Here is an 18,971-nt window from a genome sequence, read left to right as displayed (position 1 = left end):
ACCACAGGAGAGGAAAAGGGAGAGGAGTTCACAACAAATTCGTTCTGTGCCGTGGACATCTGTGTCTAGTCGACAGTTCGCGGCCGAGCCTCAGGCGCACCGAGCAGGGGTGGGGCGCTGAGGCGGGCTGGCCGCTGCTGCACTCGCGCTCCCGTGGCAGGCGGCCCGCAGCAGGAAGGCAGGCTTCTGGAGCTCGTGTAGCGGTCACCTTGTGTGACATACTCTTACTCCTTGCAACAGGAACTGCAGACGCCTCGGAGTCCAGTTGTCCAGGACGGAAAGCCACGAGAGGGTTCTAGGACAGAGCAGGTCCTGGTGGTTTCTCATGGTGGGAATTCTCAGTAGCTCCCTCTCTCCATAAAAGGCACACAAGCACTTCTCTCTCCCCTCCATCCCCCAGCTTGCTTCTCCTTATTTTCCCTCTTCATCCTCTCCTTTCCCCCCCAGTTAGCCTATAACTCCTTGGGCAATCATTTATTTGATTTTGTTCAAATTTAAAATTGACCCGTTCAGGACACTGCTCAGATCGTCAGTGTGGCCTTTTGAGCCTTACTCTCAAGGTCACGTAGTTTGGCCTTAACCATAGCCTGTAAGCTTTGCACCCGGGAACAGAGAACTGACGTTCTAGGTTACATGTTTTTAAAGTCAGTGGATTCTTTGATTCAGTGTCTCTGCTCTTAGGAATTTGCCTTAAGGAACTCGTTAGAGATGCGCAGGGCGGTGTTCTGGATCGGGGAGAAAGCGGGTAGCATTTCCGCCTGGGTAACGGGCAGATGTGTGTTCATCAAATGGCACATTCTTCAGCCATTAAAAATCATGTTTTTGAAGAATAATAACCATTGAGGGTTATTCACAATATGTTAAATAGAAAAAGCAGAGTAAAAAACTAACCTCAGTTTTATTTTTTTAAAAAGTCTATGTTGGGGCGCCTGAGTGTCTGACTCTGGTTTGGGCTCAGGTCATGATTTCAGGGTGGGAAGACGGAGCCCCACGGGGGGCTCTGTGCTTAGTGCAGAGTCTCCCTGAGATTCTCTCTCTCCCCTTCTGTCCACCCCCCCCATGTTCTCTCTCAAATAAATCTTTAAAAATAAAGTATATGTGGGAATGGGAGAAAATACTCCAAAATATCAATATTCATTATTTCAGGAAGTTGGAATCATGAATAATTTTTAATGATTTTGTACTTTATTTTTCTGGTTTTCTAAAGTGAATTTAGTTCCGTAATTAAGGGAATACTCTTCTAAGTAATATTGCTTGGAAAGGCAGACAGCACCTGTGCCGCACCGTGGGCAGCGTGTGTGATGGGTGCTCCGTGTGTGCTGCGCGGCAGACTGTGTGCCCCCTAGTCTGAGGGGGACTGAGCCCCAACACATTGGCCGAGGCAAGAATCACCAGGGGCTCCTCCACCCTCAGGAGAGTTACCCAAATAGATCGAAGTCCTGGTGTTTGTTGTGCTAAGAAACTAATTAGGCATGAGGTTTTTATTAAATTTTAAGAGACTGAAGTTTACGCATCACATTTTATTTATTTTTTAAAGATTTTTTTTACTTGAGAGAGAGCACAAGCAGGGGGAGGGGTAGAGGGAGAGGGAGAAGCAGACTCCCTGCAGGGAGCATGACCTGAGCTGAAAGCAGACACTTCGCTGACTGAGCCACCCGGGCGCCCCCCGCATCACGTTTTATTTATTTATTAATGTTTTTTTTATTATGTTAGTCACCATGCAGTACATCCCTGGTTTCTGATGTAAAGTTCGATGATTCATTAGTTGTGTATAACACCCAGTGCACCATGCAATACATGCCCTCCTTACTACCCATCACCGGTCTATCCCATTCCCCCACCCCCCTCCCCTCTGAAGCCCTCAGTTTGTTTCTCAGAGTCCATCGTCTCTCATGCTTCATTCCCCCTTCTGATTACCCCCCTTTCTTTATCCCTTTCTTCTCCTACCGATCTTCCTAGTTCTTACGTTCCATAGATGAGAGAAACCATATGATAACACACATCACGTTTTAAATATTAGTTCTCCAAGAGCTCGGAAGACGACACGATGCTTTGCTCATCCACCTTCGTCCCTGAGCACCACTGCTTAAGGAGCAGGAGGGTGATGAGTCCCAGAGTTCTGTGACTCAATGCCTGTCTTTGGAACTCGCCAGTAACATGGCCCAGCCTCAGGTTCCAGAACCCTGGACAGGAGGAGCTCTAAGAGAGCTGAAGCCATTTGCGGGCTGCCCTACAGTGTCACCTCGCTGCACGCACATGAGGGTCGCCGTGTTTTCTGCACATGAAGACCATCCGCCCTGTAAGGCGACAGCCTCTGATGGCGCGTGCTCTGTGTACCCTCTGCCTCTTGCCCTTTGGAATCAAATCCCTCTTCTCTTTTGCCCTCACTCAAATGTCAACATTCAGGTTCTATCCTCAGCCTTCTCTAATTCTACACCCTGGCGTTGTGTTTGTGTGAGTAGCTTTTTCAGATGACATCTGCCTGTCCTCGGAGATTCTGATGGCCTCACGGGCCTCCTCAGAATACAGGTGGTCGGATAACAGCACCATTCTTCCTCGGTTTTAAACGAAGGGTAAATTAAGACGTGGTGTCAGTGGACAGAAGGCAAAAGCTGCATCTTTTGATGAAGGCTACTTGACACGTGCTTAGGGTGGGAGTGACAGCAGCAGCCGGCCGGGGCAGGCCTCCCCCAGGCCCAGGATGGGTGGAATGGTGGAGGGGAATTGAGTGCTTCCCAGAGGAAGGAACTAGCTCCAGCATGCCCATTCGTTCTTCCCAAATGTACCAATCCCATGCACTCCTTGCCCCTGGTGGAGGGAGCATGACGGGAAGAGAGGCCAAAGTGTGACGCTGAAGGTGGGCCTGTCATGTGGAGGGAGACCCTGAGAACAGAACACAGCATTCGGGGCGTGTGCTTTTAACCGCAGTCCCCACCTCCTCCCGGAGCTGGGGCTCGTCCGCTGACGACATGGATGCGGACCTCGAGGTGTTGGGGGGAGCGGAGTGTGTGCTTCGGCCCAGCTTCTGGGGATCCCCACATACCCGCTGTCCTGTCTTCTGACAGCTGCCTCCCAAAGCCATTCCCAAAGCTCGGTGCCATATAAGATGGCCCTGGTGACCTGCAAACCCTCCCTGCAAGCTGCCTGTCAAACCCTCTTGTCGGAGAGTCTGCGAGCGTCTAAAACTCTGATTCCCAAACTGAACCAATGCTCTCACCGTTCACCTTGCCCTTGGAGTTTCCGCCAAATTTCTGCCTCTTCAGGGAAAGCTTCCCCACCCTTGAGGTGGCAGCAATCATGTACTGCATTTTTGCTCACCCACCTCCCCGCCCGCCTGAGAACTCCTAGAGGCGTTTTTGTCTCCCAACCTCCAGCGGCCAGGCCAATACCTGGCACACGATAGGGACCCACGGAGTATTTACCGAATGGATGGAAATGAGCCAGCAGGCAGGTGGGCCTGGCTTGGCTTCTAAGTTATGGGGATTTCTGCACACGGACTGGAGTTCTCCTTCGGCAAGTACTCGTATTTTCCTGTGGCCATCAAAGAAACAGATATTGACATTTCTAGCAACTCTTTGAATTATGATGTAATTATTCTGGGAGGTGATTGCACTGCTGAACTTTAAAAAGGTTCTGGGAAGATGGTCACGGTTGCAATTGCACCTAATTCCACTGGGTGTCGCTGTTGTCGCTGTCAAGAGAAGATGATGGTCCTGCTGTGGAGTCTGGTGCCTTCTGGCCTGCAGGTCAGTCTGCTTTCTTTTTGACCTCACTCCCTTCCCCAACACCCTACCCGACTCCGAATTTGGAATGTCTACATTCGGGTTTGTTTGAACCTCCAAATGTCAAGCCTTGGGAAAAGGCAAGGGAACTGTCCATCCTACTGTAGCCCAAAGCCCTTTCGCTTCTTCCGTTCCCGATTTGTTCTAGCCAAATCTAGTAGAGATTAGAGAACAGCTGATCACCTTTGTTGAGTCAGAAACTTCTTACTTTAAATCAGATTGAATTCCTCATGTTTCCTTTATAAAAAGAGGCAGAAGAACTCTCTCACCCTTTCCTCCTGCGCTTCCAGGTTCTTAATCCCCTGCCAGTGTTCCTTCTGAGACTCTCCTCCCAGGCCTACGGCACAGTCCTTCCTCCCTTTTTCTAGAGACCACAGTTGTGGACACTATCTGACAGCTGCTCAGAGGGAGAGGCTGAGAGGAGGCCGGGACGCCTGGGGCATACTCTGGTCCTCTGACCATTTGTCTGCCTAAACTTTTTCTCATTCTGTGCCTTAGTTTCCCCAGTGCCTGGCCAGCTCCAGGTGTTTGAAAGACTGGCATCTCTCAATGTGGGGGGATGACGGAGTGTAGGTGACTTCTTTTTTTTCCATAATATGCTTCGGGGTTGTTTCCTTCAATAATAAAGGATGACGTGCTAGGAAAATATTTAAGAGGGTGACAATCCAAGGATGGGGCTACATTTCCCCCCTTCATGAAAATTTAACCATATCCTACAGGTCTCATCAATCTTCCTCCTCCACCTAGCGTGCAGAGAACCCATTCTCTGGTTTTAGTCTCTGGCTGTTTTGTCTTGTTCAAGTAACTGTGGCTTATTTTCTATTCATTTTCTCCACCATCTAATTTAAAGTTTTCCTCCAAGCAGTCCCCCTGAGAGGAATCATCCACAAAAAGTTCCCATAAAAACAAGGGAAGAGGGGGAATGAACCATGACAGACTAGGGACTCTGGGAAACAAACTGAGGGCTTCAGAGGGGAGGGACGTGGAACGGGATAGACCGGTGATGGGTAGTAAGGAGGGCACGTACTGCATGGTGCACTGGGTGTTATACGCAAGTAATGAATCATTGAACTTTACATCAAAAACTAGGGATGTACTGTATGGTGACTAACATAACATGATATAAAAAATTATTAAAAAAATAAAAAAATAAAAAAAAAAATAAAAACGCCACCCCCCACCCAAAAAAAACAAAAACCACCAAAAAAGACCAAACAAGGGAAGGCACACACACCAGTTTATGGAGCCCTGTTCTGAGCCAGGCCCGGAATGGGTCCTTTCACTACACCGTGCCCCCAGAACTCCTTACAGCCCCACGCGAGGCCCCAGGGAACGCGCTGACGGGTAGAGGCGGTTGTCGACATCGACGTCGACACTGGGGCCCAGCGCTCCCTGGCTCCAGGACCCGCTCCACTTCAAGCGCAGGGTGGTCTCGCTCCCCCGAGGGCTCCGCGGAACACACTGCGTGACCTCCCAGCGCCCTCTGCCGGCCTCCTTGTGTAACTGGATGAACTCACGGCCGCCCACCACGCCCCGAATGATGGAAGGGGAAAGTTATCCTGTTAAGAACCAACAAATGTGTTTACGTATTTGCTCAGAAGTTCGATCCTCTCGGAAAGGCAGAAAACGAAGTAAAAGAACACTGTCTTGGGAGCTCACGCTCCTTCGGGAGCTGTGGCCTGTCCTCCGGGCGGACTGTCCCTCCGAGAGGAGCCCGGACGCAGGGAAGGCAGGGCCTCCAGGGCGCTCCCCTGAGCCCCACTCCGCTCTCCTCTGCAGGCGGTGAGCTGGCTACAAAATCCCGGGGTCGTCGGAGCCGCCCTGGTCCGAGGCGCGTTGGCGTTTTCAGAGGAAGAGGCTGCCGCTGCCGGACTCAGCTGAAAGGCTCTCCGCGGCCGGGGCAGGGGGCCCTCCCAGCGTCCGCTTGCCCCCAGGTGGCCCTCCTCCGCCAGAGCTCACCTCCCCGCCCCCCTGCGGGAAGGGACGGGGCGCCGGCATCTCGGTCGGGTACCAGGCCGGGGAGGGGGCGCGGGCACGGCTTCTCTCCTCACTGCCGGTGACGTGATGCGGCTGCGGGCACTCGGCGGCCGTGCACGCGTGACCTCTGCCCCCTTGGGCTCCCCGCCCCGGCTCCCGCGGCCCCTCTCCCAGGGCGCCGCCTCCAGCTGCCACGGTTTTGCTGTTACTGCTCTTACACACTGAGGAAAGCGAACTTTCTCTTGAATCTGCTTTTACCAGAAGCGGGGAAAGCAAAGGCCTAGAATGCCATTTTAAAAATCAGAGAAAGCAAATTTCTTCGTGGAGACACGAACTTTTCACACGTGGTCAGCGTCCCTGTTACCTTCCCGGCTCCAGAAGGAGATGGAGCTGGCGAGCCCTGCTGCGGAGGCTGGAGGAGTTGGCTTCTGGACTCCAAGCAGGTGCGCGGGGGCTGCTCGAGCCGAGAAGAAAGAGGACGTGCGCTTCTCGGCTGGGTCCTTAGCCCTGGACCCGGCTGCCCCCCGCCCCCACTCCCTTCAAGAGGCTACGCGCAGAGTCAAGAGGGAGACGCCGAGCCCGGAAGTGGGATACATCTTTTAACCAAAACCCGGCCCGGGACGCACCCTCTGTCCGTTCTTCGCGGAAGAATCAACGGGCGCGGGCACGGGCGTGCGTGCCAACGGCGGGGACTTGGGGATGTTTGGGCTCTGTGTGTCTGTCATTTTTTCCTTCTGTTGCTCATGTCTATTTTGTGTACAAACATGTAATCGTAGTAAAAGAAGAAAGTTATCTGAAAAATAGAAGTAAACAAATTATATAGCTTTTATTTCTGTGGAAACTGAACGAAACACATACGGATATTTAGAAAAAGACCAGAGGCAAACTTTCGAGGGGCATTTTTTTATTATAAATTTAATGTGGTTGATTAATGAAAAATCACAATGAAGTACCAAGAAAACGTTTGTCAATATAAAAATTTTAGCAGCATTTCCACAGTTTCAGGCTCTAACATTAGTCATCCTCCCTCCCTCCCGCTACCGACAAAGAATCCAATGGGGCTACAGTAGAGCATCAGGACGTTCGGCTTAGGAAAGGCCTCAAGGAAATCCTCAAATCCAGTGTATTGTCTAATAGTCCAGCTCTCCCTGCTCCTGAATTTCGAGACTGTCCTATCACTCGCCTTAGTGTTTGAGACAAGATTTCTGTTCTTCAGGCCGCGGGGAGAGAACAGGGGGAGAATTTAAACTGGACTTGGCATGTGGCGCTTGATCACGCAGCCTCACCCACGTCCGTCCTCTACACGGACGACGACGCAGGGCCACTGCGAGGTTCGCCAGCATCTGACATGTGGCGGCGAGGGGGGGGGGGCGGGGCGGGGACCGGAAGTAGGCCCTGTACGTGCAGGGGCGGGGGCGGGGGGCTGGTGCTTCAGCATCCGCACTGACAGGGGGCAGGCCTGCGCCCGCGGTCTCCCTCCAGCACAGGCGAACGGTAGGATTAATGAGAAGGGGAGACAGACAATATGAAAATATAATACTGGCAAACTATTCCCCTGCTTCTTTGGTACTTTCCAAAATTCTCTGATCAAAAAAGTACAGGGAAGCACACCATTAAAAAATTACAGTTTTAAGTATTTACAGAAGCAATTAGGATATCTTACATAATCAATACACAGTATATGAACAGATTCCTCAGTGAAAGCACTTGTGAACTCCTAGCCCAGTATTACTCAAGAGCACACCTGCCCAAATGTGCACCAGCCGGCCCGAGTCTCGCTTAGCCTTACAGGATATTCAATGGGGAAAACATCACCTTCCAATCTACACTTTCCTTTTAAAAGGTTCTTAAAATTTGCCACTGAAATCATGACGTACACAGATTTGTAGACTATTGAGTTCTAGGCAATATATCTCCACTCCCATCTGGAATATGTTTGAAATAACGCTATCTAGTCTATGGATACAATATATATTCACCAGATACGTAACTGCACCACGTGATGTCACCACGATACCAGTTTAATGCACATGACTATGTACAGTAGTTAAGTTAGCTCTGGAGGGTGACTCGCTACAGTGTAGGTGAACGGTGTGGTTTGGAACCATAGGAAAGGGGCACGGAGAAGCTGGCGGGGGGACAGCCCGTGCACGGGCAGGGCGCGTGCCACACGCCGTGCACACGTCCCCACACCAGACTACCCCTTGTGCGCTGGACGGAAGAAGCCAAGTCACACGTACGGAAGGATCCCGTACATGAGGAGAGCCATGATAGCAGCACTGAACAACCCGGCCACGGGGACAGTCACAAACCAGGCCACAAAGATGTTCCGGAAGAGGCGCCAGTCCACGGCCTTCCGGGAGCGGATCCAGCCCACGGCCACCACCGAGCCCACCTGCGGGAGAACAGACATTTTAAAGTGAAAACGGAGCCCGCAAATTTAAAGGTGAGACACGGACTCTACATTCAACCAATGTAAACTGGCTCATCTCAGAAGTAAACTGCATTATAAAATTACCAATTCTTTCCCCTTAATTTGTTAAAAGCTTTTAAAATAATTGAGATTGTAGGTATAATTACTTTAGGATTATTCTACTCAGCATGTAGTTCCGACATGCTTTTCCGCCTATATTCTGCTCTGTTTGAGCGGAACGTTGATCAATTGCTTGTCTCCTCTTCTCTGTGCACCTTATAAGCTAGCTTGTCTTAAATATTCTGCAGGTGGGATACCGCTCGCCACAACATACGAGCCTGCTTTAATTGTGTGTTTGAACGGCAGTAATGCACCCTTCTCTTAGAACAGCAGCATCCTAAGTGCTGGAGCTGGAGAAGACCTTCGGGAATATCCGATACACGTCATTCATTCTACAGAGGACAAAACAGATCCCGAGAGGATGCAGGGGCATGAGGAGGGGGTGCAAATCACAGCAACCTGAAGACTCGAACTCAGGCCTCTTGATTTTGAACAGGTTTTCTCCTCTATCTCAAGCTGCCTGGCTGTCTCTGTACTTTAGCTAGTGTGAAGGGAAGTAAAAAACAGCAAAGTAAAATAAAAGGGAGCATAAATACTATTGGATCGGAACTGTCACTCATGTCTCACAAAAATGACAGGTATGGATACTTGAAAACCAGAATGTTAACACAGATTCAAATCTTTTTCTAAACACTCACAGTTCATTTTATGGTTTGTTGAAAGTTTAATTTTTTAAAAAGTTTTTATTTATTCATTTGAGAGAGAGAGAGAGCACACCAGCAGGGAGAGAGGGAGAAGCAGACTCTCCGCTGAGCAAGGAGCCCAATGCGGGGCTCGATCCCAGGACCTGGAGATCACAACCTTGAGCAGAAGGCAGACGCTTACCTGACTAAAGCACCCAGGCGACCCCGTGAAAGTTTAAGAAGGAAAAAAGACTCAGCTTTAAGTATCGTAAAAATGAAAATCATAAGAAAGTACAATTCCCATAACATCTCATGCCTCACTCAGGCTCTGACGGGGCGCAGAGTTTGACAGAACGCCCATTGGTGAGCTGGAATGTTAAGATCTCCATAAAATAGGCTCTGTTTCTACTGACCCTCAAAAATATCCAGAACCATCAGTGGCCAATGAGGTTCAAATAGCAACCAGGGTCTAACCACAGAAAAAATAAAATCCAACACATTAGATTGCTTATGGACGCAAACCGGAGCAGCAAAGACAGCAGCATATGGAAAGGCAGTTAATCCGACGTTGTGTCAGCCCGAGCCCTGATTAACCCACATGTCCAGGACAGCAGCTAACCAACATGTACGAGGAGCCTTCAATGTGATTACTGCATTTAAGGTCTTTGGCTGTACCCAGCACCCTGTATGAACCTGATAATCCTGTTTAGCAGTTCCTAAAACATGACAGACAATCGAGATTATTCTACTGCATAAGGATCAGCTAGTTTCTGTTGGTCCACAAACTCTAGCTCCTGTTATGCCCTGTCTCTCCAGAGCATGTCCTCTTTAGTGCCCCTTTGGCTGTTCTGGATTCCCTTAGGGGAGGACACGCTCAAGCTTCCATTTTATCACACCTTCTTCCTTTCTTAGAAAACTTTTTTAAAAAGCATAAAGGAGGGGTGCCCCGGTGGCTCAGTCGGTTAAACGTCTGCCTTCGGCTCAGGTCATGATCTCAGGGTCCTGGGATCAAGCCCCATGTTGGGCTCTCTGCTCAGTGTGGAGTGTGCTTCTCCCTCTCCCTCTGCCTGCCGCTCTCCTCCACAGCCCCCCACCTGTGCTCTCTCTCTCAAATACATAAAATCTTTTTTTTTTTTTAAAAAGCATAAAGTTAGAATAATATTATAGCAAGTTTATGTACCAGGAGGGATGGACAATTACCCACACCCCCACCACTGTCCTATTTCTATATTTTTTTCTTGTATTTTTTAATCAATATACTTTTATTTGTAAATAACAGGGCACACTATTTCCTTTCTTTTAAAAAATGAACATTGTGGTATAGGCATCTTCCCGTAGTGCTGACAGGCTTTAGGATTACCATGAAAATGGCACACCCTTTAGGGGGATGCACCTTAACTTGACCACTTCCAGTTTGCTTCCAATTTCTCCCTATTAGAAATAGTTCCAGGGCACCCAGGTGGCTCAGTTAAGCGTCTGCCTTCGGCTCAGGTTGTGATCCCAGGGTCCTGGGATCAAGCCCTGCGTCAGGCTCCCTGCTCAGCAGTGAGTCTGCTTCTCCCTCCGGCACTCCCCCCTGCTTGTGCTCTCTCTTTCTCTGACAAATAAATAAAATCTTAAAAAAAAAAAAGAAATACTTCTATGACTAACGTATTCATTCATATAGCTTATATTTGGGCCTTAAAAAAAGTAATATTCCCTGAAATAGATTATTAGTTAAAGGGGGCATTTATTTAGTTTTTGTGTTTGTTTTATTTTAATTCCAGTATCGTTAACATACAGGGTTATATTAATTTCAGGTGTACAACAGTGATTCGACAACTTTAAAAGGAGCATTTAAAAAACATCTTGAAATAATTTGAAACTTAGAGAAAAGTTGTAAGAGCTCCACATACCCTTTACCCAAATTCACCAGTTCTTAACCTTTTGCCACAATCTATGAAGAAACACTTTCATACTATGAAAATATCCTGCTCCTCATCGACCTCCCTCTCCCCTTCTGCTAAAGACTCAGCAATCCCGCCTTTACTACAACGGGTGCGAAATGGTAATTTACCAGCTCTCTTCCACGTATCAGAGGGAATGCTGCTTGGAGGAAGAACGCATCTTAACACATGCGGCCAGAGGGCTTTAGAAACAGCTGAAAATGTACAAGGTCAGCCATGATCTGTGAATCTGGGCACACCGTAATAATCCTCCTGCAAATTGTTCTTTTTTGCTAACCAATCAACAAAAACATGTGCCACTGTTGCTTTAATTTGCATATCTTTAATTACTTCTAAGGCTGAACTTAGTTTTATTTATTTATGCAATTGTACTCCCTCTAGTCTTTACTATACATAAAACTGTCATATTATTTTGCCCAATTGGAATCTAAATGTGTCCCCTTATTTATTTATGCGTGGTCTTTATTGAATGAAGATATTACAACTCTTATTTAATGCAAAGATTTTCTCAATTTACTACTTTGCTTTGTTTCAAGTTTCTAATTCCATACCATGCTGCACTCTTCTCCAGTGATTCGGCCTTGAATATTTGATAAATATTTACTTTTATTTTACTGTAAATTTTCTAAAACAAGATTCTATTTTATTCTAAATTTTAAAATGTTTTAAAAATGCTAGTTAGGCCATCAGATATATTTTTCCAGAGTTGTGTGTTTAATTTTGCTTTTCTCAACTGACAGCCAGCTATCTGACGTCGTTGACCCAACATCATCAAACTGTATTATTCCCATATACCAGGGTCTATCTCTGGTCTATCGACTGTTTTATAGAAACATCAGACTTTTTTTCATTGTTGTGGTAAAATACGTATATAATAATTTTAGCCATTTTTAAGTGTACAATTGAGTGGCATGAAGTATTTTTACATTGTTTTGCAACCATCAACACCATCCCTCCAGAACTTTGTCATCTTTCCCAACTGAAACTGCCCCCGTCCACACTGCCGCCCTGGCTCCGTGTATTTTCAACTTTCTTTCTGGTAAGAATAGTCCCTCCTCGTCACGTTTCTTTTTAGATCATTTTATATTCTCGTTAACTTAACCCACCAAATTCACTGTGGTCTCCTTTCGTAAAGTCAGAAGAAAAATTTGGTTGGGGCTGTATCTGCGGGGAACATAATATCTTTTTCTTTTAAGATATTTCAAAAGTACTCTCTACACCCAACGTGGGGGCTTGAACTCATGACCCGGAGATCAAGAGTCGCACGCTCCATTAATGGAGCCAGCCAGGCACCCCGGAGGGAACTCGTATCTTTATAAAATTTAGTTTTCCCACCCAGTAACACAGTCTGTCTCACCTGCTCGTCTTCTTCCATGTCTGTGCAAAGTTTTGTGCCTTTTTCATGTACAGCAGTCGCATGTATCAGGATTATTCTGAAATACCTTTTCACTGCAATTCTGGAGGTGTTCTTGTTTTTACATTTTCGTACTGGCTATTGTTGACAAGCTCTAGAGTTCTGTATTTTTATGGTGGGCTTGGTCATTTTTACTGAGTTCTAGCAGTGCTTTAGAAATACATGCTGAGGTTTATCAAATGTCTTTTGGCGTATATGCCAGCAGATGATCACGTGTTGTTGTTTCATGGACTGATAAACCGCGTTATATTGCAGATGTCAGAACAGCCTTCTTGGGATTCACTCAACACCTACACAGGGCTGGCCACGGATAAACCGAGCCCTGTTCAGAGCCTGTTTCCTACTAATATGCAAAATCAGTCTGGTCCTGCTGAAATGCTCTAAAATCGCTGATGTCATTTATTAGCTCCCTAAGCTTTATACCAATATTCATATGGAAATACAGCTTTCGTTGTCATGTTTTAAATCAGGTTTTGGTATTAGGCTTATTCAGTATATGCTTTATAGAACAAAACGAAGAGTTTCCTGTTCTATTTTGTTTTTTTCTAGACTGTGGAAAGTCTACAGTAACATTTTAAAATGGAAGAGGCTATGGGGCGCCTGAATGGCTCAGTTGGTTGAGCGTCCGACTCTTGGTTTTGGCTCAAGTCATGATCTTGGGGTTGTGAGATCAAGCCCTGAGTTGGGCTCTGCATCCAGCAGGAAGTCTGCTTGAGATTCTCTCCCTCCCTCGGCCCCTGTTTTCTCGTGTGTGCACGCACGCTCTCTCTCTCAAGTGAATAAATGAATCTTCGGGGCGCCTGGGTGGCTCAGTCAGTTAAGCGTTTTGGCTCAGGTCGTGATCCCGGGGTCCTGGGATCCAGCCCTGCATTGGGCTCCCCGCTCAGTGGGGAGTCTGCTTCTCCCTCTTCCTCTGCCCCTCCCTACTCGTGCTCTCTCTCAAATAAATAAAATCTTTAAAAATAATCTTTTAAAAAAATAAATAAGATGGAAGAGGTTATCTAATGAATCCATCTAGAACTGCAGTCAGCTGTGCCCCCTCCTTTTTGCTTTTTCAGATGAGAAGAATTGTTTTTGGAGAATGTCCTTAATTTCTTCCTCTGGCTCTGGTCAGATTTTCCATTTTTTCCTACTTGTCAATATTTATTTGTCATGTACACTTTCTGCAGAAAATAATTCATTTTACAGAAGTTTTCAAATTCCTTAGCACACAGCTTCATGGTTTCTTATATAACTTAAAAATGCCCTTCTCTATCTGTTGTTAAAATGTCTTTCTCCTAACTTAATTCCCTTTCTTTTTTCCCTGATGTGATTTGATATTCTTTTATTAGTAACCACTTTTCTCTCTCCCTCCCCTTCAGTATTTTTTTAAATTTATTTTGCTATTATAATTATTATACCTTTCTTAGTTTGCTCAGAAAAATAAAAATTTTTATAAAATCCTAATTTGAATGTCTAGCTCTTTTATTTTCCCTATGTTCAATTAAACCATTTAAAGATAGGACTTTTCAACTGAGTATAACTGGCTGCCAAAGGGTTTTCCATGTATAACCACACACACATAGACACACACACTTTTTTTTTTAAAGAAAGCTATCATAATTTTTAAACTGCCTGATTCAACTGTTACTTAAAAACAGCATTTAAAACTATCCAAGGGCTACTCCCTTTTTCAACACATACTTAATTTATACTTTATTTCACTGTGATTAGTGTATTTAGCACAACTTCTGTTCTTAATTTATACATTTTAAAGTGATTTTTATCATGGCCTTCTGAATTTATGATTAATTTTGATAAATCCTTGATGATACCTGACAAAAAGTCACGTATGATTAGCAGGGTAAAACTTTGATATATATTTATTAATTATACCACTTTAAATCTATTATTCAAATCTTTTATGTTTTTCTTTAAAATTTATTTATCTATTTATTTATCTTAAAAGATTTTATTCATTCATTTGACAGAGAAAGACAGAGAACACAACCAAGGGGAGCAGCAGGCAGAGGGAGAGAAGCAGGCTCTCCGCTGAGCAGGGAGCCCGATGTGGGGCTCGATCCCAGGACCCTGAGATCATGACCTGAGCTGAAGGCAGACCCTCAACCGACTGAGCCACCCAGGCACCCCAAATCTTTTATATTCTTAGATACTTTTTGTCTTCTTCCTCTGTCACACACGACATTAATTTTTGAGTCCTAGTGGTTTTTGCCTTATCTTTTTAGTTGTTATGTTATTTGGGTCACGAGGGACCCAGAGTAGTATGTCTTCACTACTGACTATGTCTTTTGTTCGTATGATTCATGCTGTGCTGTAACCTCCGTCTTAGCTAAATGTGCTTCCAGATTAAGGCCATCGTAGGCCCCAAGAGCAACAGAATGATCGAGGAGCAGGGGAACCAAAGAGCAAGAGTTAGAAAATTAAATTAGAAATTATAATACTAACTTTTAAAGTCAGGAGTGTTTCCTAAAAGTGCTTCCAAATCCACAGGCTGGTTGAGTAATCATGTATGTCATCAGTACAGATGAGCGACGTGGGCAATTCACAAAGAAGAATCATCTGAAACCACCCCCACATGCAATTAAGACGTTTTGGAACCCCACTCTGAATCTGTTAGAAAGCTCACAGATGTGTCCCATAGTGGCCACTGTCTGCTGCAGTGACGGCTGAAGACCAGAGCGGATCCAGGCCACAGAAAGAAAGATGGTTAAAGTTACTGGACCATACATCTGCGGATACTTTTATTTTCAAGAGTTCTTTCTATTTTTTTAAGTAAGGCCTTTACCTTTAACCAGAGGTAGTGTCCCAGGAAAATATCTAATGAACTGAACCCTCAGATGTAAACTACAAAAATGTGTAACACTGAAGGACTGACAGAAAGCAAAACTTGCCTTACTCGTGCCTTCTGAAATATAGGGTTATACTCACATAGTATACTATTATGCATAGTAGGATTTTTCTTACTATCCTTTTTTAAATTATATATTCGGCTACCGTCTGTATCACCTAATGGAGGTTTATAAGTGTTTTAAATGGGGTACAATAAAGTTTAAACTATGCCCTTAGCTATGTACACTTAGAAAAAAGCACGAATGAATAAAATGTACCCAGATACATTCAAAAGCTTATTTTCAGCAATAGTCTCCATCTTTCCTGCCAAGTTCCCAACTTTTGCCCCCTTTCTGTGGAAGGTGGCTCTAAGCAAGAAACCTAACACGCAGACAGGACAGGAGGCAGAGAGCTGGAAAAATCAAGCAGGTGGTGTGATGATTCCCGAAAACACAATGGCATTCAGTTATGCCTTTAATCAGATGTCAGCACCCTTTGAATGTTTCCAGAATCATGGTGTCACTCACACGGGGCCACGTTCCTAATGCCGCGCCGTATCTCTCCTATTTCCACCTGCACCTGCCGGGCGGGGGTACGGCTGGTAGAGCTGGTGCTGCAGGAGGGCGGGCAGCGGCAAGCTCTTCCCAGCGCCTCCCCGCCCAGGCTCCGCGCTCCATGGTGAGGTCTGGAAAGCCAGGACCCTGACTTAAGCTACTGCAGCGACTAGCTCTGGGCTTTGTCAGTCCAACAGTGACACTGGCCAGACTGATGAGAATCCGAGTTGAGGTCTGGCTCCTGTCTATCTGATAGCTGACATCGACTGTGGCCTCGTGTTAAGGAGACTTATTTTAAGTCTCCAACAAGCTATCCTAACTCTACTTTTCACCAGCTCTAAGGAAGCAAAACCCATCACATGACTTGTATAGATATTTTAGGATAATGATGACATACACATTTATTCATTAAGGTCCTGTGCAAACTGGATATAAATCCCTTAGGAGCACTTCCTCATTATAGTATAAATATAAATACTGGGGAAATGACTTAAGAGTGTAGGTTTTTATGGGCACTTAATACTGTTCATCTATTTCTATAAGTAGTATTATAAAATTAAGTGTTATTAGCAAAAGACGTATTGTCAGTTACAACACTTCATACATTCGTATAGGTTAGCCCGCTGACAGCGTTAGGTAACAGCCCAGGAAAACCAAACTTGGTTTTTCAAGAGACTTTCAACTGGTGGGAAAGAGGTGGCCTTCACTAGGCTTGCTTATGTGCAGCGTTAATCATTAAGAAGACAGTAACATTTACTTAAAAGCAGCCCCAAAGACACTTCATGCCTGCAGAAAAGTTCAAAGCCTATTTCTTTGGGAGAAAAATATATTTAGCAAGCGGTATTTCCTCTCTGCTCCCACACACCAGTGAACTGAAGCTGATGTTTAGTAAGGCAGAAGAAGATAACTTTTCATTCCACAGAGTTTTCTATTGTTTGAAATATTTCAATGAACGCGTGCTTCCCTTGTAACTTTTACATCACTGGAATCAGAACAGGAACAGTGATGGATGGCAGGAGCTCCACGCACTTTTCCTGCCTTCCTTCTTTGTACCTGCCAGGCACGCAGGGCAGGGCGTGGGAGAGCAGGGCGGGCGCCCTGCCGCTGTGGGACCTCCGCTGGGCCCCTCCCTGGTCGTGTGAGCTTGGGTGAGTTGCTTAACCTTTCAATCTTCAGTTTCCTCACTGGTCAAACTGAGATCACCTTAACACTCACCTCCAAAGGTTCTTGGGAGGATTAAAGGGGTTCATATTCACGGGGCACTTAACACGCTGCCCGCAGAGAGCACCTGCCCCGCATGTCTTAGTTGTGACTGGTTACCGTTACCAGGATCACTGTGACAAGCAGGAGGCACAGAGCATGAGGTCAAGGTCAGAATCCTGGCTCTAGCACGTGCTCAATGTATGATCTTGGGAGAGTGACCTAACTCGGGAGGCCTCAGTCTTGTCATCTGTAAATTGGGAATAACTACCAATTTCACAGGGTTGCTGTGGGGTTAAGTGATGTATTTATTGCACATGTATGAAGCCCTAAACACAATGCTTGGCATTCCCCAAGCACCCAGTAAGTGGCAGTGATTTTTATAATAGAAATTTGTGGAAATTGAGGGTTTTCTCTATATTGCAGCAAAAAAGGAAAAAACAAGGAAACAAAAAGCCTCTTTCCAATGAGGCTGATTCTCCATGCCACAAGGCTCTGGATTTGCCACTTAATATGCCCATAAACGCCACCTGACATTTTAATATTTGAAGCACTAAGCCATTCATGTGTAGTGGTATTTGTTCATAATGAGCACACCGGCTGGCATTTTTAAACTGTGTGTGAATGGGGACGGCTGTCTTGTCTTCGTCACTGTGGTCCCCTGGTGCCCACAATGAACGGTGCCTCACACAGAGCAGGCAGATTGAGTTTTTCTTGAATGACATGAACGAATGAACCTAGGAAAAATCTGGAAGTGCCTTTTGCTTTGTTGAAGTTGGAGAATATTTTTGTACTTCGGAGGCCCACTGAGTATGTTTTAGCATCTCTCCAGATACTGGGCAGACCTGGGTTCTAGTCCTGGCTCCTCCCTGGGTGACCCTGGAGGACTCCTGGAAACTCACCGAGACCATTTCCTCTTCTCAATCTTTCAAGTTCCTTGCAGCTCCAACATTCCCCCATTCTAAGGAATTCCCTCCTGCACAGCCCTGAGTTTTAGAGCACTTGGCCATGATCAATATTCAGCATTACCCCTCTTTTGGAATTTACTCTAAGGCAATGGAGTCACTTTGGCCAGTCATATAAGGAAAAAGAACTGAAACAGCCGAGTCTTACGCTTCCATTGAGATGATTTCTGCTTATGTCTACTTCCACTGTCAACTCCCAGTCCCCTGCACTGGCTGGAACTGGGTGCCATGCCCCCATGTGAGCCTATGAATATGGTTAGCGGACACATGACTTCAGTGCAAAATCCACTGTGGAAACGAGAGAGAAACAGGACAAATGGAAAGTGTGAAGCACACATGGAAGGAGGGAGAGCTCTTGCCGTGCATGCGTTGAGAAAGCCAAGTGTGCGCGACAGAAGGCGTCCCGCCGCCGAGCCCGGAAGGCCAAGAAGGACAGCATGGGAAAAGCCAACGCCCACAGCCAACAACACTGCAGTGGACCCAGCAAACCTCGAGAAGACCGTTTTCACAAACGAGCATACACCAAGCACTGCCAGCTTTTCTCTGATTCGCTCGGTGACTGTGGGCCGACCCCAGCAGCCCGACGGAGGGACCCACCTTGCAGTGCGTGGTGCTGACGGGAAGCCCGACGTTGGAGGCGATCACCACTGTGAACGCAGAGGCCAGCTCAATGGTGAAGCCGCTGCGGGAGGGGCACAAGACACACATTACAGGCGCTCTTTGTATCAGCCCCACTGACACCCCAGGGGGGCCAGAGTCTCACCAGAACATTCTTTGGGTCGATTGTTGGACTGCTGACTGGGCCAGATGACATTAACAGAAAAGAAACTGCTGCATAATGACAACAATTCACACTGACACTGTGCAGGATACTGTTTACAGCCCTAAATAGCCTTCTTTTTCTGATATGTTTTCAAAAAGCACACACTGTCGTAACTGGGTCAGAAATTCCTGCTGTGTAAAAAATGCTAAATTAGTCACTTCTAAAGTGGCAGAGAAAAAAAGTACTCCCGTTTTTAAAATGTGTACTTCTTGCAAAAGAAGTGAATTTTTCCTCAGATTGCTCATTTTTCTTCAAATCAATCTTTCATTACAGTGGGTTTTAAGGGGAGAAAAGACTTCTTACAATAGGTGGTTCCAAGTTTAGT

General features: G+C 46.2%; 1 protein-coding gene and 1 long non-coding RNA gene across 14 annotated transcripts in view; one reads left to right on the top strand and one right to left on the bottom strand.

Annotated features, from left to right (window-relative positions):
• Positions 1 to 6,646: 6,646 nt before the first annotated feature.
• The window catches only part of SLC20A2 (solute carrier family 20 member 2), a 104,441-nt gene continuing 92,116 nt past the window's right edge, over positions 6,647 to 18,971 (bottom strand). For 7 of the 12 annotated variants that reach the window (XM_048226213.2, XM_057303522.1, XM_048226212.2 and 4 more), the window contains one exon: positions 14,464 to 18,505. In XM_048226213.2, the coding sequence (XP_048082170.2) occupies positions 18,097 to 18,505 (409 nt within the window). In that variant the 3' untranslated portion in view covers positions 14,464 to 18,096. Of the gene's footprint in view, positions 8,155 to 10,039; positions 13,076 to 14,463; positions 18,506 to 18,971 lie in introns of those variants that run through there. The other 5 variants (XM_026485652.4, XM_026485654.4, XM_026485653.4 and 2 more) reach the window with 2 other exon arrangements.
• Positions 10,987 to 15,131, top strand: LOC113245536 (uncharacterized). Of its 2 annotated transcripts, none has more exons than XR_003312745.4 (3): positions 10,987 to 11,070; positions 11,821 to 11,900; positions 14,795 to 15,130. It is a non-coding gene; the product is annotated as an uncharacterized LOC113245536 (long non-coding RNA). The 2 variants fall into 2 exon arrangements; XR_008956009.1 differs by having other exon boundaries at positions 10,991 to 11,070; positions 11,602 to 11,900; positions 14,795 to 15,131.

The sequence above is a fragment of the Ursus arctos genome, unplaced genomic scaffold (assembly GCF_023065955.2).
Source record: "Ursus arctos isolate Adak ecotype North America unplaced genomic scaffold, UrsArc2.0 scaffold_27, whole genome shotgun sequence".
Lineage (NCBI taxonomy): Eukaryota > Metazoa > Chordata > Mammalia > Carnivora > Ursidae > Ursus > Ursus arctos.
The sequence above is the reverse complement of the archived record's forward strand: the minus strand, read 5'-3'. Positions and strand labels throughout refer to the sequence as shown.